At 41.8% G+C, this 23,466-nt stretch overlaps 2 protein-coding genes across 3 annotated transcripts in view; one reads left to right on the top strand and one right to left on the bottom strand.

Moving 5' to 3' along the window:
- The first annotated feature begins 4,445 nt into the window (after positions 1–4,445).
- Positions 4,446–7,496, top strand: LOC118821320 (retinal cone rhodopsin-sensitive cGMP 3',5'-cyclic phosphodiesterase subunit gamma). Of its 2 annotated transcripts, XM_036589878.1 has the most exons (5): positions 4,446–4,510; positions 5,370–5,545; positions 5,908–6,097; positions 7,225–7,265; positions 7,384–7,496. In XM_036589878.1, exons 3-5 carry the CDS (start codon positions 5,925–5,927, stop codon positions 7,458–7,460), a joined length of 291 nt encoding a protein of 96 aa, XP_036445771.1. In that variant the 5' UTR covers positions 4,446–4,510; positions 5,370–5,545; positions 5,908–5,924; the 3' UTR covers positions 7,461–7,496. The 2 variants fall into 2 exon arrangements, with proteins under 2 accessions (XP_036445771.1, XP_036445772.1); XM_036589879.1 differs by lacking the exon at positions 4,446–4,510 and having other exon boundaries at positions 5,338–5,545.
- A 5,428-nt stretch (positions 7,497–12,924) lies between these two features.
- clcn7 (chloride channel 7) overlaps positions 12,925–23,466 on the bottom strand; it is a 44,781-nt gene continuing 34,239 nt past the window's right edge. Inside the window, exons 18-25 of the mRNA XM_036589797.1 lie at positions 22,016–22,067; positions 21,717–21,844; positions 20,802–20,887; positions 18,912–19,044; positions 18,740–18,799; positions 17,981–18,157; positions 15,773–15,853; positions 12,925–14,516 (exon numbers count right to left, since the gene is read on the bottom strand). Coding sequence (XP_036445690.1) covers positions 14,430–14,516; positions 15,773–15,853; positions 17,981–18,157; positions 18,740–18,799; positions 18,912–19,044; positions 20,802–20,887; positions 21,717–21,844; positions 22,016–22,067 — 804 coding nt within the window. The 3' untranslated portion in view covers positions 12,925–14,429. The remainder of the gene's footprint in view (positions 14,517–15,772; positions 15,854–17,980; positions 18,158–18,739; positions 18,800–18,911; positions 19,045–20,801; positions 20,888–21,716; positions 21,845–22,015; positions 22,068–23,466) is intronic.

Here is a 23,466-nt window from a genome sequence, read left to right as displayed (position 1 = left end):
TGCCAGTGCTTAAGTCTTAAATCATAACGACACGTCTGTGCCACCTTAATGAAGACCTGGATGAGGTCAGGTTGAGGGAGTTCAGAGAAGTTTTGGGGATGTATTTACAGAACAGATTTGGGTGACTATTGACTTTTTTGAGTTTCTTAGCAAATTTAGCCTCATAGCTCCAGCGCTGAACACAGGAAGCAAAATTTCTCCAAACATTTTAGCTGATCGACTCCATTCGGGGTAACTGGAAAACTGTGTAAATTTGCTTTTTCGCCAAACTGCTCCTTTAATCACCAGCTAATGGTGTGATTGAGCTTCGGCCTGGGAGAAAATGATATCTTAGCAAATGAAAACATCTTAAAAGTAGTCTGTATATGTAATATTACTCGTTAAGAGACTGCTGTAAGAATATTATACAATTATTTGGCTTATTTCCTTAAATTTTTAGTCAGTTAGCTAGTGACGGCATCATTCGATGGGCAGACTATTTTACTTTTTAATACGTTTTAATAAATAATGCAGATAATTTTGCTGATTTTACAAAATAATGATTAACCCCTTACAGGATACTTTAATAAGACACTTTCATACGATGAAATTACTTAAAACAGCTAAAATCATACAGAAAAAATTGAATAATCTCGTAATATTATTACAACAATTTCCTTAAGAGAAATTAGTTACATTGACTAGAGTTAAGACGCTTTCTTATCTCCAGAAATCTGTTTTTTTACAATGCAGGAAAACCTCAAAACCAAAAAATATAGCCATTTTATTTACCATCCAAAACCACCAGTGAACCTACACGTGAGCTTATATGGAATGTTGATGATAAAATAGTGGAAAATCTGAAATAATAAGTTTTCTTTGGGGACTTTTTTGCCTCACAGCGCCCTGCATGTATCCCTCCACCATGAATGGCTGTAAAAACACATGTTTGAGGTGAAAATCTTCTCAAAGCTGTTATCAAAGCTGTCTCAATCATCAGTCAGTGAATAAATAACCATTTCATGCAGTAACTTTCTGTGAGGGAGCTTTTAGAGGTGGACGTCTGGTTCCTATCACAATTCTTACATTTCACTTCAAACCACTCTGAATGACCTTTTAATTTGATAGAAATTTTGACAGATTGGTGGAGTTCCCCTGTAAGGCACATGAGGAGTACTGCTGAGTACAAAAAGATGGAAATGAGTTGAAGAGTGAGCACGTGCAGAATGTGAAGTCAGAGGCTGGTGTGAAACATGAGGCGGAGAGGCGAAAGATGAAGGTGTGAAGACTTTTTCACTTCAATCTCGAGATTCGGATCAAACAGAGGAGCTGAAGCACTGAGAGCAGACAGAGGAAGGGTAGCCCCAGGCCAGAGCACCAACCACCACCTGCTCTCTCTCCCGCAGCAACATATATATATATATATATATATATATATATATATATATATATATATATATATATATCAAATTTACATCTACATCATATTTATATTTCAAATTCAAAATGTAAAAAATACATTTCAAATTTTAAAAAAGGGATGACGAAAAAAGGGACGTATGAAGACGCCGAGTGATGAAGCGTGTCAGGTCTAGTTTTGTCCCAGTCTTCCTGCAGACAGGTGTACAGGTGTGTAACAGTGCGGGGTCTTCGTTGTCGTGTTTTGCGTTTTATAATGCACCACATTCTCTACTGGGGTCAGGTCAGCACTGCAGGCAGGCCAGTCCAGCACTCGCATCCTCTTTCTCCACAGCTGTGCCTTTGTAATGTGTGCAGAATGTGGTTTTGCATTGTCTTGTTGAAACATGCAGGCCGTCCCTGGAAAAGACGTCGTCATCTTTGGTCTGGAGCTCACGGGATGAAATATCCTGTGTTCATTCTGTTTGCAATGAAATGCAGATCAAAGTAGATTTTAAAGATCACTGCCTTTAAATTTGCATTTTACATACTGTCCCAACTTTTTCTGATTTAGGGTTGTAGATAGATAGATAGACAGACAGACGGACAGATAGACAGACAGACAGACAGATAAATAGACAGACGGACGGACAGATAGACAGACAGATAAATAGACAGACAGACAGAGATATAGACAGACAGACAGACCGACAGACAGACAGACCGACAGACAGATAGATAGACAGACAGACAGATAAATAGACAGACAGACAGACAGAGATATAGACAGACAGACAGACCGACAGACAGACAGAGAGATAGACAGACAGACAGATAGATAGACAGACAGACAGATAGAGACATAGACAGACAGACAGATACATAGACAGACAGACCGACAGATAGACAGACAGAGAGATAGACAGACATAGATAGACAGACAGACAGACAGATATCTGAATATCTGTCCGCTGTTTGGGTCAAATCTGCTGGTGCTCCTGTGCGGTTCTGTTGGACCTGCTGGTGTCAGTGTAGGAGGTTCTGGTGGCTCCGGTCAGTAATGTGATCTGCGTAATCCTGTCTAAACCAGCATCGATCACATCTGAGCAGAGAATTAACTGTGAGTGCATTAGAGGAACGAGCAACAGCTCAGAGTCCCTCACTGCGCCTCAGTCTCACCTGCTGCAGGACAGTAAATAACAAAGCAGGAATGTGCAGAGAGTCTGTAAGGGTCAGGAGCAGCACTGCGGTGTGTGTGTGTGTGTGTGTGTGTGTGTGTGTGTGTGTGTGTGTGTGGAGGGGGGTCATTATATTTCAATGTTATTGGTCACAGTAAATCCTTTTTGGTCCCCATTCACTCCTGGCATTTAATTTTGTTTGCAAGAATGAAAATGAATAACACTCAAGTTTCATAAGTTTAATGAAACGGGAAGAATGATAAAATAATAATTTACAATATTCAAAGGAGAAAAGTCTCAATGTGTGCAGTGAATGAAGAACATGAGGAGTGTTCAGACACCTCTCTGGAGGATTAGCTCTCCAGTAAAGGAGCTTATAGGGTCTCCTCAGACGACCTGGGTGGGTGTACGTGTGTGTTTGCATGTCCAAACAATGGATACTAAAATTAATTTAGTGGATTTAGTGGATTATTATTATTATTGACCACAATAATAATGACTTGAAACGTGCAGTTCCTGTGGTGGTTGCTATGATATCCCAGGTGGTTGCTATGGTGTTCCTAGGGGGTTGCTGGAATGTTGCTAGATGTTTGCTTTGGTATCTTTGGTGGTTGCTAGGTGATTGCATATGGTGTTCCAAGTGGTTGCTACGGTATTAATAAGTGGTTGCTAGGGTGTGGCTAAGCAGTTGGAATGGTACACCAGGTGAGTGTTGGGGTGTTACTATGTGGTGGCTCTGGTATTCCAGGTGGTACCTACAATGTTCCAAGATGGTCGCAATTGTATCCCAAGTGGTTGCTAGGGTGTTGCTTTTTGGTTACTATAGTATTCCAGGTGGTTGCTAGAGTCTTGCTAGGTGTTTACTAAAGTATTCCATGGTTGCTAGGTGGTTACAGTGGCATCCCAGGTAATTGCTAGGATGTTACTGTGTTGTTGCTATGATACTCCAGGTGGTTTCTAGGGTGTTGCTAGGCATTTCCTGTTTTCCCAGGTGGTTGATTTGATATCCCAGGTGGTTGCTATGGTGTTCCTAGGGGGTTGCTGGTTGCTGTGGTGTTCCAAGTGGTTGTTACAATATTAATAAGTGGTTAGGGTGTTGCTAAGCATTTGGAACGGTACACCAGGTGAGTGTTAGGGTGTTACTGTGTGGTTGCTATGATACTCCAGGTGGTTCCTAGGGTGTCGCTAAGCAGTTACTCTGGTGTTACAGGTGGGATCCAGTGTGTTGCTGCTGTGTGGCCACTTGAGCAAAACATCTTAAATTCTTCACAAAAACTGTATGGCTGAAACTTAAAATTAGGGTCTAAAATTCAATTTACAATTATGTTTTCTATCAACTTTTACATTTTTCTGCATTCTGAAGTAAATGTTAAGAACTCGGTAAAACCACAGTAAGACTCATTACTTACTTTTACAGCCCAAACTCAGTTTAGTTTATACATAATAAACAAGTTAACCTAAAACCTAAGAATGTTTGTAAATTATTTGTGTACTTTTTACATTTAATAACTATTCTGTACTTTTTGTCCAAAATAATTACACAGTACTGTGGAATTTGTATGGCTTACCCAGGAAATATCTAGAACCTGTTGGGCATTTGGTACTTGTACTGCAAACTTAGCTGGATTACTACCTAGTAAAAGGAAATATTACCCTATTAATATTACTATTGTTATTGTTTTTCTTAAATAAATCAATATCTAACCAGTTTATGTAACTGTTATCTACAACGTTCTTCTTATTATTGTTATTATTCCTATTATTTAGAACAAACACATAACAGTAATCATAAAGCTGAAAGGGCAAAAACAAAATGTGTCAATATTTGCTGTTCTTCTGATGTTATGTAATCTCTAGAACGCACCTCCGCTCCACTGCAGCTGCATCAGGCCAGGCTGGACAGAAGAACTGCTGAAGGCTGTTTAGGCCGCTGACTGGACAGTACCTGCCAGAAGGTGACTGGGGGTTAATAGGGGTAATTCATCTCAGTGGCAGGAAGACTATTAGTGGCACATCCTCTCTCTCTCTTTCTCTCTCCCTCCCTTCCTTCTCTCTCGCTCTGTCTGCCTGTCTCTCTCTCTCTCTTTCTCACTTTCTTTCTCTCCCTTTCTCTCTCTCTCTCTCTCCCTCCCTCTCTGTCTCTCTCTCTCTTTCTCACTTTCTTTCTCTCCCTTTCTCTCTCTCTCTCCCTCCCTCTCTGTCTCTCTCTCTCTTTCTCACTTTCTTTCTCTCCCTCCCTTTCTCTCGCTCTCTGCCCCTCTCTCTCTCTATCTTTCTCACTTTCTTTCTCTCCCTCTCTCTCCCTCTCTCTCCCTTTCTCTCCCTCCCTTTGTCTCGCTCTCTCTCTCTATTTCTCACTTTCTTTCTCTCCCTTTCTCTCTCTATCTTTCTCACTTTCTTTCTCTCCCTCTCTCTCTCCCTTTCTCTCCCTCCCTTTCTCTCGCTCTCTTTCTCTATCTTTCTCACTTTCTTTCTCTCCCTCTCTCTCCCTTTCTCTCCCTCCCTTTCTCTCGCTCTCTGTCTCTCTCTCTCTCTATCTTTCTCACTTTCTTTCTCTCCCTTTCTCTCCCTCCCTCTCTCTGGCTCTCTGTCTGTCTCTCTCGTTCTCTCTCTCTCTCTCTCTCTCTCTTTCTTTCTCTCTCTCTCTCTCTCCATCTTTCTCACTTTCTTTCTCTCCCTCTCTCTCTCTCTCTCTCTCTCTCTCTCTCTCTCATAGTGAACAGATGCAGTGTGTGGTCAGTATGAATGAGGGCGGTGTTGGCTGTAGAGTGTGAGGTGTAATCCGCTGTGTTCTGTCGTGTCCGGCTGTGATAGCTGAGCCCCTCTGTCCATGTCTGCTGCTGGAGGCCGCTGACGCAAACACCGTCCAGCCACAGCGTATTTAAACCCGCAGGATCTCTACCTGCTCAGACACAGTGAGAGAGGCAGGGCGAGAGAGCAGACCTACACAACCACGCAGGGACCTCCTCACCAACACCACACAGACCGAGGTAAGACCACCTACTGCATATGTTCACTACGTATCAGTCAGCACTCGTACTAAACTCCTGAACTGTCTGCCTATTATTCAGTTATTAATCTTAAGACTTATTATTCAGCACTATGAATTATTCAGTATCTGCTATAGATTTATCAGTAACTATTACAAATTATTCAGTGTCTACTATGAGTTATTCAGTATTTAATTATTTGGTAATTACTATGAATTATTCAGTATCCACTATGAATTATTAAATATCCTCAATGAATTATACAGTAACTATTATGAATTATTCAATATATACTATGAACTATTCAGTAACTACTTTGTTCAATATGTATCGGTGTAAAGTGACTCTCCTTAGTCCAGCAGGTGAACGCTGGGCAGAGATGACCTCAGACAGCAGCAGCAGCAGCAACAACAGCATTAGTGTCAGCGACGTGTCCAGCTGTCCAACACGAGCAGTCAATGGGCCAACTACTCCCAGAAGAGGACCACCCAAGTTCAAACAGAGGATGACCAGGCACTTCAAGAGCAAACCACCCAAGAAGGGAGTTAAAGGGTAGGTCCAGAGCAGGGGTCATCAACTCCAGCGTTGTAGTCCAGCACAGACTGTTGATTTCCTGCTCAAACTCACCTACTATAAACCTAATAACTATGTAATAACCTAGTAACGTAGTAACTTATGATTTGAATTAGGTCTGTTTGAGCAGGGAAATCACTAAACTGTGCTGGACTAAACTCTAGAACTGGAGCTGGACACAACTTCCATGATCAGATAATGCTGTGGAAAATATTTACCCTCTTGTAATATGTGATGTAATATCAGAGAGAACCCGTAGCTCATTCTTTAAAATTCATATTCTGCGTTTACGTCACACCAACATTCAAACATGGTGGTGGTAGTGTGGAGGTGTCTGGGGACCTGGACAACACGCCATTATTGAAGGAACCGTGAATTCTGCTCTGAATTCTGTTCATCTGTCCAAGAACATAATCAGGTTGTGCAGCAAGACAATGATCCCAAACAGATAAGCAAATCCTCACCTGAATGGCTGGAAAGAAACATGAATAATGGTTCGAAGTGTCCTTGTCAAAGTCCTGACCTTGCCCCGACAGAGGAGCTGTGACAGGGCCTCAGATGAGCTATTCATACTCAAAAAAATGACCATTACATCAGAATTAAAGCAGTGCTGCAAAGAAGAATAGGCTCAGATTCCTCCAGTGTAAAAGCTGATATAAAATTATAAGAAATGTTTTTTGCAGGTGTTGCTGCTAAAAGTCACTGAAAGAAGCTAGTCATTTTAAGGGTGCAATTACTTTTTCACACAAGCAATTCACATGCTGGTTATCTTTGTCTCATTATACCTTTTGTATAACGATATAATGAATCTGACGAACGTGCAGTAATAGAGAGAATCGGACGGGTTACGTCCAAATTATGACAGTCCACCAAATTTGAGATGTCACAGGATTTGAGCTTCATCACACAATACACACACACACACACACACACACACACACACACACACATATTTTCTAAGCCGCTTATCCTTCTGGGTTACGGGGGGAGCTGGAGCCTATTCCAGTGGTCAATGGGCGGAAGGCAGGAAACACCCTGGACAGGTCGCAGGCCACCGCAGGGCGACATCACACAATATTTCATTCTTTATTTCTTCTCTCCTTTAGATTTGGAGATGAAATCCCTGGAATGGAGGGTCTTGGAACCGGTAAGTACAGTGTAGGACAGAAGGAAACATCTCATTATATCACATGGTTTCATTTCAGTCCCTCTTGCCGAGGGCTATTCTGTGACGTCTGGCTGACTGGAGTCCATTTCTCCCTCAGATTACACCGTGGTGTGTCCCTGGGAGGCCTTCAGCCACCTGGAGCTGCACGAGCTGGCTCAGTACGGCATCATCTAACCCACTCACTCTGAACCGTTCACCTCGACTCCTTACTGTAGATCAGTCTCTGACCCTCAGTCCTCCAGCAGGGACGCTGCTGGTTATCATGGCTCTCTGGCTCATTCCACCCAACCTACCAGCTCGCTGTCCTGTTTAGGCACACATGGCAGGACAGCGAGCTGGTAGGTTGGGTGGAATGATCCAACAGCCTATGAGTAGTTCTTTCAGCACTGGAAAAAAGAGTAGATTTAATTCACTTGTAACAATTCAATGCATCATTCAGTTTGTCAGTATTCACAGTGTTTTAGGGCCACTGTTAATAAATATAAAAATAGATATTTCAAGAATAAAGTCGTAATATTTGGAGGATAAAGAGGTCTAACTGTAGGGGGGCTGCCATAATGTGTCAGGGTCTCGGTTGCTGTACTGGCGCCGGAGCTCCACTCTCTCCTGTCTCTCTGTGGATCATTTTGATCATCATTCTCACTGTCTGTGAAACTTCATGCCCTCTTTGAATGGGGGGAGATGGAGCCCCGATAGCCATGTAGACGACCCTGCCTGAGATTCTCCTTCAACAGACACAGACAGACAGTTTCCTCCGAGTCCGTCTGGCTCTTTATTCTAGATAAACACAGTTTCCTGCTCCGCCGTTTCAGCCGGTTCTTATACTAATAACAGGCTGGTGCTGATGTGCAGGAGAGACAGGGAGACTGAGTGTTTCTTTATGGGTGAATCGATATGAAAGTAGAACTCCACCAACTCACCGCCCCTCATTTAACACGAGGAGGGTGCTGCTTTCCCTTCGCAAAGCCTTTGGCCACGATATTGCGACCTTTCCTGGTATTAATGACACTTTAACATTGTAATTCTCCTTTTTTTCTCGAAATATGACGACTTTTTTCTCGAAACATTACGACTTTATTCTCAAAGTCTACTATTTTTATTTTTATTAACAGTGGCCCTAAAACGCTGTCGTAGTGACACACTACTGTGTTTGGTGAAGTTTACTGGTCTACACAGTAATGAACTAAAATACTAGTCGTGTCTTATGTAACCCTGCATTTACATATGTGTGGAGATTGCTTGATGTCTATACTACCTGCTACTGTGTATTTCAAAAACATTCCTGCACTGAAATTAGTTGGAATAGATGTTTGTACAGGATGTTTGACAGAAAATGCCTTTCCTTTTATTACTGGTGACTGCATTAGCCTTTAATGAGTTAGCCTTAATGTGTAACAGCTTCTTTTGTCAGGTTTTCTTGGACAATCGTATGTGAAAGATTGAATAATTATGCTTTTGTAATAAAAGTGTCTTAACATTTCGTTTGACTTCGGTGTCTACAGAGAATACAAACTACATATTCACAACCTGAACTAGTAGAAACTTAATGGGCATATTGACACTTTATTTTCATGGTTAGAGCCTATTTTTGCTTTGTTAATTGGATGTACGTTTTCCGCAGAGCAATTGTTCAAAATCAATTTTTTTTCCCATAGGAATAAATGGTGGAATGCTTGTTTGTATAGCCGCTATCTGTCACCATGACACAAGCACATTAGCCACACTCTAGCAACCACCTGGGATATCATAGCATTCACTTAGCAATATCCTAGCAACCATCTGGAATAGCAAGCTCCCAGAAACCATGAGAAATACCACAGTAAGCACATAGCAACACTCTAGCAACCACCTGGAATACCACAGCATTCACCTAACATTATCCTGGCAACAACCTAGAACACCTTAGCAACCCCCTGGCATTCACCAGAGATACCATAGCACCTAACAACCACCTGGAATACTAGAGCAATGTCTTAGCAACACCATAGCGACAATCTGAAACACCATAGCAACCCCCTAGTATCTACCAGAGATACCATAGCACCTAACAGCCACCTGCAATATTAGAGCAATCCCTTAGCAACACTATAGCAACAATCTGGAATACCACAGTAAGCCCCTGGCATCTACGACAGATACCATAGCACCTAACAACCACCTGGAATATTAGTGCAACCCCTAAGCAACACCATAGCAACCCCCTGGCATCCACCGCAGATACCACAGCACCTAACAACCAACTGGAATACTAGAGGAACCCCTTAGCAACACCATAGCAATAACCTGGAACACTATAGCAACCCCCTGGTGTCTACCAGTGATACCATAGCACCTAACAGCCACCTGGAATACTAGAGCAACCCCTTAGCGACACTATAGCAACAACCTGGAACACCATAGCAACCCCCTGGTGTCTACCAGTGATACCATAGCACCTAACAGCCACCTGAAATACTAGAGCACCCCCTTAGCAACACTATAGCAACAATTTGGAACACCATAGCAACCCCCTGGCATCCACCGCAGATACCACAGCACCTAACAACCAACTGGAATACTATAGCAACCCCTTAGCAACACTATAGCAACAATCTGGAACACCATAGTAAGTCCCTGGTATCCACCACAGATACCACAGCACCTAACAACCGCCTAGCGATGCCCTAGCAACCACTTGGAATGCCAATTCCACCATATAGCAATACAGGGGAAAGTCTAAAAGAAAAGTTTTAGACTTTTTCACCATTCTGCACGAGTCACCACACAAACCCTTTGATCTGAAATAAGAAGCCCTTTGAACTCCTGCAAAATTTACGCTGTCCAAGTTGAAGGGACTGTGGGAAAGAGGGAGCTGGAAGATGACCTTGACCAGCAGTGGTCATACTGTGCTCTATTTTGTCAGATGAGCAGCCATGGCCCAGTTCAATATTCTCCCGAGGGGACACTTCAGTGATTCTGAATCATAAACAGTCGAAATATCCACCACTTCAGACACCACAAGCCCTCTGTTTCATTCTGCGTCCTCGTTACATCCCACTGTTTTTGTTTTGCCTGTTTAAGTTCACAAATGTCTGTTTTGCTTGGTGTGTTGTTGCTGACCCTGACCATCAGAAACATGAGGATTAAAACCTGACCGTTTAGCCCCCAATGGGAATAGCATGGGGACAGCAGCAGCAGCAGTTGTGACAGCAGCATTAGCGTCAGTGATGTGTCCAGCTGTCCAGTACGAGCATTCAGTGGACCCACGGCTCCTAGAAAAGGACCACCCAAGTTCAAACAGAGGATGACCAGGCACTTCAAGAGCAAAGTTTTGCTTACTAATGGAAATAGGCTTAATGGTTACCTTTAAAGACCACTAGTTTCCTGATCCTGTAGGACACCTTTAGATCCAATTAGGAAACCATCAATTGACACAAAATACCATTACTGACCACTGGATACCAGCAGAGATAGTTTTGGTTTCTAATGAATTTTTTCAGCAGGGTAGCAGCTTTGAACTATCTGGAGAGCTACTGGACTTTAAAATACACCGATCAGGCATAACATTCTGACCACCTCCTTGTTTCTACGCTCATTGTCCATTTTATCAGCTCCACTTACTATATAGGTGCACTTTGTAGTTCTACAGTTACAGACTGTAGTCCATCTGTTTCTCTGATACTTTGTTAGCCCCCTTTTACCCTGTTCTTCAGTGGTCAGGACCTCCATGGACCCTCACAGAGCAGGTACTATTTGGGTGGTGGATCATTCTCAGCACTGCAGTAACACTGATGTGGTGGTGGTGTGTTAGTGTGTGTTGTGCTGGTGTGAGTGGATCAGACACAGCAGTGCTGCTGGAGTTTTTAAACACTGTGTCCACTCACTGTCCACTCTATTAGACACTCCTACCTTGTCAGTCCACCTTGTAGATGTAAAGTCAGAGACGATAGCTCATCTGCTGCTGCACAGTTTGTGTTGGGCATCCTCTAGTCCTTCATCAGTGGTCACAGGACGCTGCCCACAGGACGCTGTTGGCTGGATATTTTTGGTTGGTGGACTATTCTCAGTCCAGCAGTGACACTGAGGTGTTTAAAAACTCCAGCAGCACTGCTGTGTCTGATCCACTCAGACCAGCGCAACACACACTAACACACCACCAGCACGTCAGTGTTACTGCAGTGCTGAGAATGACCCACCCCCCAAATAGTACCTGCTCTGTGAGGGTCCATGGGGGTCCTGACCACTGAAGAACAGGGTAAAAGGGGGCTAACAAAGTATCAGAGAAACAGATGGACTACAGTCTGTAACTATAGAACTACAAAGTGCACCTATATAGTAAGTGGAGCTGATAAAATGGACAATGAGCGTAGAAACAAGGAGGTGGTCATGATGTTATGCCTGATTGGTGTAAACAGCAGGTAAATTGCAGGCTACTGTAGGACAGAATATTTCGTCCGGTTCCACATGTTCACATGGCTGTCCGAGGCATCACTTTGATGCCAGACAGTGGTGCTGTGGGTGTAACTGATCTAATAGGATTGAAGAAGTAGGGCTGAGTCCAATATAAACGGATTGGAGCTGGATTATCCCACCGTATCTGCTGATCCGCAGGCACCCGCACTGCAGATGGTCATATCACTCTAATCTCTAGCCTTAATTCTTCTGTTTCTAATTACTTAGGATTTGCTGATAAAGAAATTTGGCACTCAGAAGTCAGACTTGACCCACAACTTGACTTAAATCCTCTCACACTGGCCCCCTAACTCAAAACAGCCCTGGCTAATGTAAGGGAGTCTTTCCATTTCACACCTCTGCCCATCCATAATGCTCCTCCAGACACTGGGCAGCTTGGACAAAGCTGTAGGTCACAGCTCTCAGATCAGTAGAGCGTCCATCAGGGTGGCCCCCTGATATCAGGTTCCTTTGCACTGCTTCTGTTGGTCTGTTTAACAGGGAACTTTAACACAAATGCAAAGGGTAACTGGAGTTTCCGAATTATGACAAAAAGACAACAATGGAAAAGTATTTGTGACATTACGCAAAGATGCACTGCATCGGTCTATAATTGACATGCTAACGTCATAAGCTTCCACTGTAAGCTAGAACCAAAGACGGTTCTTCGAGGGTTCTTTATTGAAGAACATGGTGCTATATAGAAGCATATACAACACTTTCTCCATCAATCTGAAGAACATCTTCATGATGCAAAGAACCCTTTGCATGATTCAAGGTGGTTCTATATATAACCATTAACTACAGAACCCTTGAAGAACCGAGTGTAGCTTACAATGGAAGCTCATGACATTAGCATTATCAACTACACAGTGGTAGAAACCACATAAGCAAGTCTAGGTAACAGTTCACCTGACCCTGCCATGACCAGGTCATGAACTGACAGATTACATCCAGTAACATAACAGTGTAATGTCAGTCATGACAAATGTCATAATGTTTGATGTCACAGCTGTCAAGAACACACTTAGCAAACGTTTACATGTCACACAAGTTGAAGTGATATCAAATATTCAGGCCTCCTTCCAGAAACAGTAAAAACTGTTTCATACTGAAAAAAAAATCTGTTATGACGTGTTTAAAGCTTCCAGACATCTATTATTACTAATTACAATCCAACAACAATGAACTGACCAAAGAAATTAAGTTGATCGTTTCATGTAATTTAATTATAAGGCACAATAAGAAATTACAGTTGACTTGGAACGTTTATTATTTCACACCATTATTTCTTTACATATGAAAAAACTCAGGTCAGTTTTTTTTTATTGTTCAAACTGTACAAAAACAGAGGGGGCATTATTATTTTCTTAAAAACATTACCTTTGCATGACAAAGCCTTCGGCCCCTCACGCACCACTGATAGACGAAAACAATGATTACACAACTGAACAGATGAAATCCAAAACGGTTGAATATCTTTCAGCTTTGAGTTTTAAGCTTCACATTTTTCACGTTTCATACTGTCTGAATAATAATGCTGCTGAATTTCAAGATAAAATTTTCATGGAAAACAATTGCACATCAAGGACATCATATATGCAGTTATTTGTAAGTCATATATGGGAGTACCTTACCTTTTTATTCATTTTAGAGCAAATATTCAAAACTATGAAACTGTAAATTAAGCCACTATTCAGTATAACATCGTCAGCAAGACTCAACACTGTACCTGGTCTTGCCAGAACATTGAATCAGCAAAACTGTGCAAAATAAGTGTGAATCTCGTGAGACTCGTGATGCGACACTACTTTAAATCATCGACAAAAGGAAAATAAGTGAAATGTGTCATTTAATTGGCACCATTAGGTAAATGGCGAAACACAAATGTAAGAAAAGGCTGAAGAATCGATAGTAGTCATGAAAAGTAGTCAAGTTAGCCCACACGTTACTCATCCTAGTAAAACGGAGAAGATTTAAGATGCAGCCCAGTTCTTTTCAGCTCGCAAGGAGGAGAATATTAATGTCAGCTATTAACTATCTGCTGAACTGCACGACAAAGTGGCTAAGATTTTATCTTCTAATAGCAAGACTCTGTATACCAGGAGGTTTAGCCTTGACCTTCGCATCAGCATCGATGGCACATTCAAACCACACAGACATAACACACAATAACATTCAAAATGAAACACAAAATTTGAAAGAACATGATGTGTAGGGATGGAAATCATGTCAGACCCCTCAGAATGCAATAAATAGACATAGTGGTTCAGTGAAAAATGTAAATAAAATGACGTGTGCTCTTCTTGTAAACCTACAGGCAAAAATATCTAATGCATAATTTAATTGAGCCCTTGCAATTCTTAATACTAAAAGGCCTGGATACACCAAGGAGACGCCAGAGGTCATTACATGAAAATGTCCTCACCAGCTTCACCACCGGCCCAAGTCTCTGCATGTCTTCAGTTTTGAGGCCCAGACGAGATGTTTCTCAAAAGAATGAGCTTGTTGCGTCTGGAAAAAGCAAGGAAAATTAAATAAAAAGCTGTCTTGGTGTATCCAGGCCTTTATTTGTATCTGCTGCAGGCTGCAGGTTTTGTCTGCCACATCTGGAACATTTTCCACAAGCGAGACCCTTGCCGGCCTCGGAGCATGCGGCTGTAGCCAGGGGTCCCACAGCGAGGAGAGGCGGGAGGCGAAGGCCTGTGGTCATCATGTGTGAGCCAGGTGCAGCTCCTCTAGGCCGTGCTTGCCCAGGTGATACCGCGCCAGGTCCTTTCTGGTCACCAGGCCAATGACCTGAACACAAAGACACAGGACAGCGTAAGGAAAGTGCACCAAACATCACATCTAGTATCTCTGTTCACTGTTGGAGCTGGAATAGCTTCCCAAATGAGGCTGTGTAAGTGTTTCAGGAGGTTTCACTGGCCAATCAGTTCAGGATGTAATATCTCTGTTATTTCCCCAAATGCACACATTCATAGCCGCATAGTTCACATCAGCGTTATGCCACAGAACACACTCAATAACAATAACAACACGGCACACAGCCGAGTCTATTAGGTTTTGTAATTCCATCAACGTGAGGTCAAATGGAACAGGACAACTATTACCGAGAGAGAGAGAGCTCCTGGTTCAGCCAATTACAGAAGAGCATTCACTTCACAGTAATTACTGTGAAGCTATCCACACTGCGGACTGATACTGGATTAAAATCGCTCCACAATTATTACCGTCAGACTGTAAAACTACACACACTGCAGATTCATACTGGATTAAAATCACTCCACAATTATTACCGTCAGACTGTAAAACTACACACACTGCAGATTCATACTGGATTAAAATCGCTCCACAATTATTACCGTCAGACTGTAAAACTACACACACTGCAGATTCATACTGGATTAAAATCACTCCACAATTATTACCGTCAGACTGTAAAACTACACACACTGCAGATTCATACTGGATTAAAATCACTCCACAATTATTACCGTCAGACTGTAAAACTACACACACTGCAGATTCATACTGGATTAAAATCACTCCACAATTATTACCGTCAGACTGTAAAACTACACACACTGCAGATTCATACTGGATTAAAATCACTCCACAATTATTACCGTCAGACTGTAAAACTACACACACTGCAGATTCATACTGGATTAAAATCACTCCACAATTATTACTGTCAGACTGTAAAACTACACACACTGCAGATTCATACTGGATTAAAATCACTCCACAATTATTACCGTCAGACTGTAAAACTACACACACTGCAGATTCATACTGGATTAAAATCGCTCCACAATTATTACGGTCAGAGTGTAAAAACTACACATTGCAGATTCTCACACAGATCTTGTTGGCCATCACTTAAATTACAGAACCTGCCAATGCAAAACTAATCCAGCTCCAATGGGGTTAGTAAGACAGTAAGACAGGATGTGATGCACAATAAAATCCAATGGACAGATTATCAGAGATGATCATCTGTGAAGTAGTGTGGCCTCATTCACTGAGACGCTGCCTGAAGTGTCTCTTACCCTGTTGTCATCATCGACCACCACCAAGTGTCTGAGACCCAGCGCCCGGAATAACTTAAACACCCGAGGGAGGGAAGTGTCCTAAAAACACAACAAAAGTAATATGATTAGCAAAAACACTGCTGCTGTCCAACAGCCTCATTCTGTCATTGTGTTTTTCTAGCTGCCTCCATACGGTCAGATTACACTGCAGCTCAAGGACCAGAGGGTTAGCAATGATTGAAGGCTTCTGGCAAGTTAACATGATCTTACTTGAAACATAACATTTAACGTTACATCAAATCAGCGTCCGACTGATAACTGATAACGCTAGGCAATACATTTTTATATTTATTTATTTTTTAATATTGCTGATAACGTACCAATAAACAGTGACTTTTTCCTACTGTTGCCGGGATTAGAACTTGAAAGTTTTGTTCCATCCGGTTAGTGATGAGCTCAAGGCACTTACAGAGTGAGTCAAGGGGACCATCGTTGTTTGGGGAGAGGGCCAAGTAGGCAGCATGTATAAACTGAATCAGAGTGGCCCAAGAATTGAACCCTGGGGGACTCCACAGGTCACTGACACTCTCTCAGAAATATCATTTTCAGCTTCCACAAAGTAGTCCCTTCTTGCAAAAATGAACTGAACCATTTAGGACAGTTCCTGAGAGCCCAACCCAGTTCTCAAGTCTATCTATGAGAATTTTATGGTCAATTGTATCAAAATGGTATTGAAGTTACTCAATAATTGTATAGAACTGAGTGAAACTCAGCGAGCTGTTGTTTAAGTAAAATACACTGATGGTTTGTTTTGTTTTGTTAACACAGTCTTGTTGGGTAAAACCTACTTTCCCATTGGCTCCTTGCTCCATCTTTTTGCATATTAGGTGTTTCTTTCCATTTATTTTACTCGCTGTCGATGTTTTCATTCCACCCAGCCTACATTTTCTCAGGCGCATGCTTTTCATATATGCTTTACTCAGATACCCGACCTTGTGTTATTGGCTAAAAGGGCAAGTCTTTGTTCTCTCTGCTGCTGAGTGAGGGTATGTGCTGGCGGATGACCTCATTCACACTAAGCGTTAACCATTCAGTGTTTTGGCAATCTCACTTAATCAGAAAAAGTTTCTTAATTACATATTAAAATGTATAATTAAACTGGGATTTAGCTTTGACTAACTCAAGAAGCTGAATTAAAACAATTTGAATTTATAAGGTGCATAAAAACGTGTTTACGTTAATCTAACACAAAAATTTAAGTTATTCTAACATGCAGTGTTTAGTATCTTAAGAGTGCTGAACTTAAACATGCTGGTTTGTTCACCACTGCTATATTTTTAGGGCAATGGGTCACCTCAAATTTTATAAGTGATAAGAACTTATATGGGCGTACAGTGTATACATTAATCAATCTGAAACAAACAGTTCCCAGTTGAGGCCAGGACAGTTTTACACTGTAAAAAATGAGAAGTCTGCTCAACTTAAAATTATATAGTAACTGACTACATGCCTTTTCTTGAGTTGACTCAATTTTGAGTTCACCCAACTCAAACTTCTTAGTTGAGTCGAAAAATTCTCCCAGCTACTGTTTCTAGGTCTGCATCTCAGATAAACAAAACTGAATTTTTTTTTTACTCAGTTTCCCACTAGCTGGCGCTCTTTCTATCACACAGTACCATCTGGCATAGTTTCCTCTGGGGCTTCCAGATATGGACAGTTATGGCATTGCCGGGATTCAAACTGACAATCTCCTGATGTTGGGACGAATTATTAGACAGTTGCACCACATGAGACGATGCCATGCTTTCAAGTTACAACAACAAATATCTTCTCCAGTGTATTAAACATTTCTGGACACACAAGTCGAGTGGATTCATGTGTTCCTGAGTGGTGCAGTCGACTAAGCTGTCAGCCCAACAGGAGGTTGTGAGTTTGAACCCCAGCGATGCCACAGCCATCCATAAGTGTGTATCCAAGAGGAAAAATGTCTACCGGGATGTTATGGAAAGAGTCTGGTGGGGGAAGTTGAGTAAAAAAAAATACAAGTTCATTTTATTTACCTGAGATGCAGAAATAAAAAATTAGGAGAACTTTTGACTAAGAACTTTGAGTTGGGTGAACTCCTGTGTCCTCAACTTGAGTCAACTCAAGAAAAGTCATGTAATCAGTTACTGTATCATTTTGAGTTGAGCTGACCTCTCATTTTTAACAGAGTACGGGGTGTACCTGTGGCACAGTGTAGGGCGTAGGGTTCATGAACTCTGTCAGGTCCATCATGCACTCCCTCTCATCCTGGGACACGTGGATGGACTGGATGGGAGGGAAACGTGGATATGCATCTCTGAAGTCCTTCAGCTGCAGTTTGCGCTGGCTTAGCCGCGAGCGAGCCCTCTCCACAAACACCTACAACCCACAAACACAGGAAGATCAGATTCGACATAAGTACGTTTAGTGGCACAAATCACTCGTCGTCCCAGCACAACTTTACATGAGCTACAAGGGCCACATCACGTTCACTTGTTTATTCTGAAATGATCATTATTTTATCGACATGTTTACTTAATAAACAACAACAGTTCACTGTTTTGTTTTTCAAGCAGGAAATCCAAACGAGACTGCTGTCTCCCTCCCAGCGGGTCTTGTTTACATGAGATTAAAAAAATACAAGAACAGACACGCAATAAAAATAATAAGTAAACAAAGTAAGTAAACATCCATAGTCATGTAAACGCATAAATGCTGCTCTTCTAAAGGCCATCCAATTTAAAATAAAAGCCAAAAGGCAAAAATTAGCAAGTTTCATTGTAATGCCTGGCAACTTACCTAATAATTAATGCCTCATTTACAAATTTATGTAACGCAGGATGTGACAAGGCCACACCCAAATACAAATGTGTAAAGAGGAATCAGCCATCGTAAATCAAATGCATTCATATTCAACATAATTTTAATGATCCGCATTAAACTTTTAACAACAGTGTTTACCTTGTGCTTGAGCAGAACAATGAGCTGAGAGCGGAGGATGAGACCACAGAGCTTCCCAGGCTGTGAAAACAAACAGAAAAGGATCAGCAGGATCAAAAATCACATCTCTCTGGGCCAAAATGACCTCTCTGGACCAATCTGAAGGCCAAACCGGGACAACTACTAGTCGTACCTCTTCACTGGCAGCAGTTTGGATGATGACGGGGAAACCGTTGTGATTGGTGGACGTGTTGCTAAGGATGTCCACGATGGTGCCCACCTTCTCCACTCTGTTGAAGCAGGTGACCGGCGAGCTCATGACCTCTCTGTAGGAGGGAGAAGAATGTACAACCTCCTTAAAAAGTTCCTTAAAAAGACAGTCTGGCAAAAAAATTCTAATTCACTCGATTGCCAAAAACATGTTTGGTGTCCAAAGTTTCTTTGGAGCGACCTGTGAAGTAGTAAATGAAGCACCAGGCATGTGCACGGGTACATAAGTACTCAGTTAACTGTTCAAGGTGGCAGTACTCGTATACTAAAATCACTGAACAAGCACTCATTACATTTCAGGAGAACATAACTGGCCAGCAGTTCAAGAAAAAGCAGATTTTTTTGTTTTCTGTATTTATTGTCTTTGTACTTACTGAGTATATATATCGGTCTTGTATCTCCAAAATGGTAACTTTACAGGAGAAGCAAAAAACCTACTTCACTTTTAATGTAAGTCAATGGAACCAGACTTTTTTCCAAGTCATTCTTGGCCGTTTCTTTACAGACAATGTAAAGGGTAAAAGATATTTTCAAATTATGTCAAAAACTGAAAAAGCGACAAAAACGGAGACACAAGGTTTTGTCCTGACAACAGCAATATACTGTCTATGATCCCACCAGTACACGTGCACTCATGCCCTTGTCTTTATGTTTATGCACCAGACAAGTAACCCAAACGTGTTTCTTCAAACTGTAACCCAACTATATGTATAATGACAATGAAGTTGAACTGAACGGAATAAAATTGTGACGGTTTTGTGAGTAAAAATAAAAGAAGTCACTAAGCCACCACCTGCGAGACGTTCAGGGCTCTCCCTTTTGACATGACCTGGATGAACACCTGTCAAGACCAGCCGGCACTCTTCAAAACACTTGGCACTTCACTTTGCTTGTAAATTTCGTGAAAGCTTTTTTATATTCTGTGAAACTCTCTGCGAACATTTGGGAAGTGCCATTTATTTGTGTCACCTTTTCTCCTAGTTTTAAAGAAGGGAGACGTTTTAAAACTAACTTAGTTAATTTTTGTAATCATTCGTAGTTTTGTTTGTTATTTTGGCATATGTTCGTCCCTGAATCCATAACTCCCATTCAAATCGGCCTCTTGCAACAAATAAACCTGCAATTTTCTGGTTTCAATGGTGTCTGGTGTCTGGTCTTGCAGCAGGTCTGGAAAGACAGCCCACTCTCATTTTCCGTTACAGCCTGACTTTAGAACGGGTTGTAACAATATTATACACTGCTACTACAAAACAAGAGTGTCTGAACAAGAGTGCAGTCAAATGTAGACACTGCAATCAAATTCACTTATAACTGCTGATTTTTTTAGTATTTAGAACCTTAAAGCTACAGTCTGTACGTTTTGGGGATTTGGAGACCTCTCTGGTGGAAATGTGTAATTGCATGTCACGTGCGGGAGAACTTTTTATAGTGTGGGTTGTGCCTCAGACCCCTTCACTGAGCGGACGAATCTGATGAGCGAAAGAAAACTCAGTCAAAAGGATGTGTGAGTGAATTATCTACTACTGTCCTCAAATCTTCGTCAGTACAATGTTGATTTTGCTATTGAGACCTAAACATCAAGCCAGAGCTTCTTTCCGAGCCTGTGTGTGACATTAGTATGAAAAAGATGAGAAAAAACACTAAATCTGACTGTACAGCTACTTCACAAAAGCACGTCCTATTTCAAACAGAGCCCACTTTGCTTAACCTGCACTTCCCTTTAGGGCAGTATTATCTGATACAAAATTCTAGCTTATTTACTTGGTCTTTTAGACTGAATAGCCAGTTTTATTAAGTCTGAAGGCTGTGTTACCTGGCCGTCAGCGAGTGGGAAGTGGCCGGGGCGTCCCAGTGGAGGAAAGGAACACTCTGTAACTTTATGTGTACGTCATAAAGGCCCTGTAAACAAACATTCATAGACAATCGATCAGATAAACTAAGACACAAGGATTAGCCCACCACTAATTCTACATTAAGATCATACAGAACAACAAATTAAAGGAATATGTAGACAAAAAACACACACACACACACACACACACACACACACACACACATATATATATATTCACGTACCAATTAAAACAATAAATTATAGAAATATGTAAAAAAAATTATGATATAGTATAGTATAGCTTCAAACTATATCGATAACTTGTCACTACACTCTCAGAAATAAAGGTACTGAACTGTCACTGGGTCAGTTCCCCTCTTGTCACTGGGGTGGGACCCTCAAAGGCCCCATCTCAGTACCTTTAGTCAGGGAACATAACTGAACCATAATCCACTGAAATGATATGTTCTAAGCTGTACTGACTCCACACACCCCGTCTCGTCTCCAGGCTTTTATTTTACTGTTCTGTTTTAAAACATTCGGTTATGAAAAGGTACAAATACGAACTTTTCACCTGGAAAAACTTATTTAAGGTTCACAATCAGACCTTAAAACCACTGTTGGAGCTTTGAGGGAACATTTACACTGTTTGCACCTTGATGAGCGAAAAATGTACCTGAACAGAACCTTTATTTCTAATGCTGTACGCCGTTACGTAGCGTTAGCACAGCAACCTACAAAAATGAGGTGCTCTATTCCAAAATCATATAAATTAGATTTTTCACCAAAACATTCCTTTAATTTGGGGTGGAGGAGGGTTTGTGGTGGTGGGGGAGGGTAATATATAGTTAAATGCTTGTGGAAGCATTTGGTCATGAATCATTTGAACCTTACTTCGATAAAATAATCTCCCACGATCTTGGAGGTCATCAGCACCAGCATGATGGGGAGACCATAGGTAACGTTTCCTGTAGCTTCCACCAAAATGACCGTGAGACTCAGCGTCATTCTGACGATGCCACCTGCAAAATAAAACCAGCGTGAATGCCGGTAAGCTTCTTTACCAGCTGCGATGAAACAAGACACTTCTTACACGAAGGCATGCGATCCAGACAGCATTTCAGCACTGTTTCCTAACATAGCACAAGGAAGTTGCCACAAACATATGACTTTAAAACAACACACTGACTCACCGAGTTGGGCTGCGGCTCCCATTAAGGCGTACTTTCCAGGATCTGCAAATACCTAATAAAACGAGACATCAGATAACATCAGCAAACTCAGCACTTCTCACTAAACATCTGAACCAACTCAAACAGTTCATAGTTTAACTCCAAATATACACCGATCAGGCATAACATTCTGACCACCTCCTTGTTTCTACACTCATTGTCCATTTTATCAGCTCCACTTACTATATAGGTGCACTTTGTAGTTCTACAGTTACAGACTGTAGTCCATCTGTTTCTCTGATACTTTGTTAGCCCCCTTTTACCCTGTTCTTCAGTGGTCAGGACCCCCATGGACCCTCACAGAGCAGGTACTATTTGGGTGGTGGATCATTCTTAGCACTGCAGTAACACTGACGTGGTGGTGGTGTGTTAGTGTGTGTTGTGCTGGTCTGAGTGGATCAGACACAGCAGAGCTGCTGGAGCTTTTAAACACCTCAGTGTCACTGCTGGACTGAGAATAGTCCACCAACCAAAAATATCCAGCCAACAGTGTCCAGTGACCACTGATGAAGGACTAGAGGATGACCAACACAAACTGTGCAGCAGCAGATGAGCTATCGTCTCTGACTTTACATCTACAAGGTGGACTGACAAGGTAGGAGTGTCTAATAGAGTGGACAGTAAGTGGACACAGTGTTTAAAAACCTCAGCAGTACTGCTGTGTCTGATCCACTCAGACCAGCACAACACACACTAACACACCACCACCACGTCAGTGTTACTGCAGTGCAGCTTCTTGTTTGAATTTCTCTGTTCCACCTTAAATAGTCCAGCAGTTCTGACACCTAAAGTGCCAGAATGTAACTGCTGCTCCATTTAAGGTGGAACTGGAAAATTCAAACGACAATCTGGTGAATATCTGACTTCAGCTTCATATCACTGAAGAATTAGGGGTGGGTGATAATAAATAATTGCCCCCCTCTTTGAAGGCATATGATGCCCTAAGTGTAACTAAAGCCCAGCAGTGAGGAGCTGAACTTTACCCTCCTCTGCTATCACTGCAGACTGGCAGGGTCGCCTACAGAGCAGCGCTGGTAGCTGTTAATGAAGTGATGATCTTTTTATTTGAGGGTCCCATTTCAGAGGGAAGATTTCGACCACTACCCTGTAACTCAGTTCTAAGGGGCAAAGGTGACACTCAAAAACAAGGGGTAGGGGTAAAAATGAGAAATGGGACTGGGCCTGTATGTTGCAAGTTTACAAGGGCACGGTGATAACGGACAGATACTTCAAACTGATATTTGATACAGCATTTATGCACTCTAGAGGAGCAGAATGTTTATGTTTTGTAGATGTTTATGTATCAAAATCATCACTGACAGATACAGTACAGTGCAAACGTCAGAAACTTTCCTTTCTCCATTTCTGACCATCGAGATTTAGTCTATCACTCTTTACCATTATTCCAGCTT

This window comes from Colossoma macropomum, unplaced genomic scaffold (assembly GCF_904425465.1).
Source record: "Colossoma macropomum unplaced genomic scaffold, Colossoma_macropomum, whole genome shotgun sequence".
In the NCBI taxonomy this organism is placed as follows: Eukaryota; Metazoa; Chordata; class Actinopteri; order Characiformes; family Serrasalmidae; genus Colossoma; species Colossoma macropomum.
The sequence above is the reverse complement of the archived record's forward strand: the minus strand, read 5'-3'. Positions and strand labels throughout refer to the sequence as shown.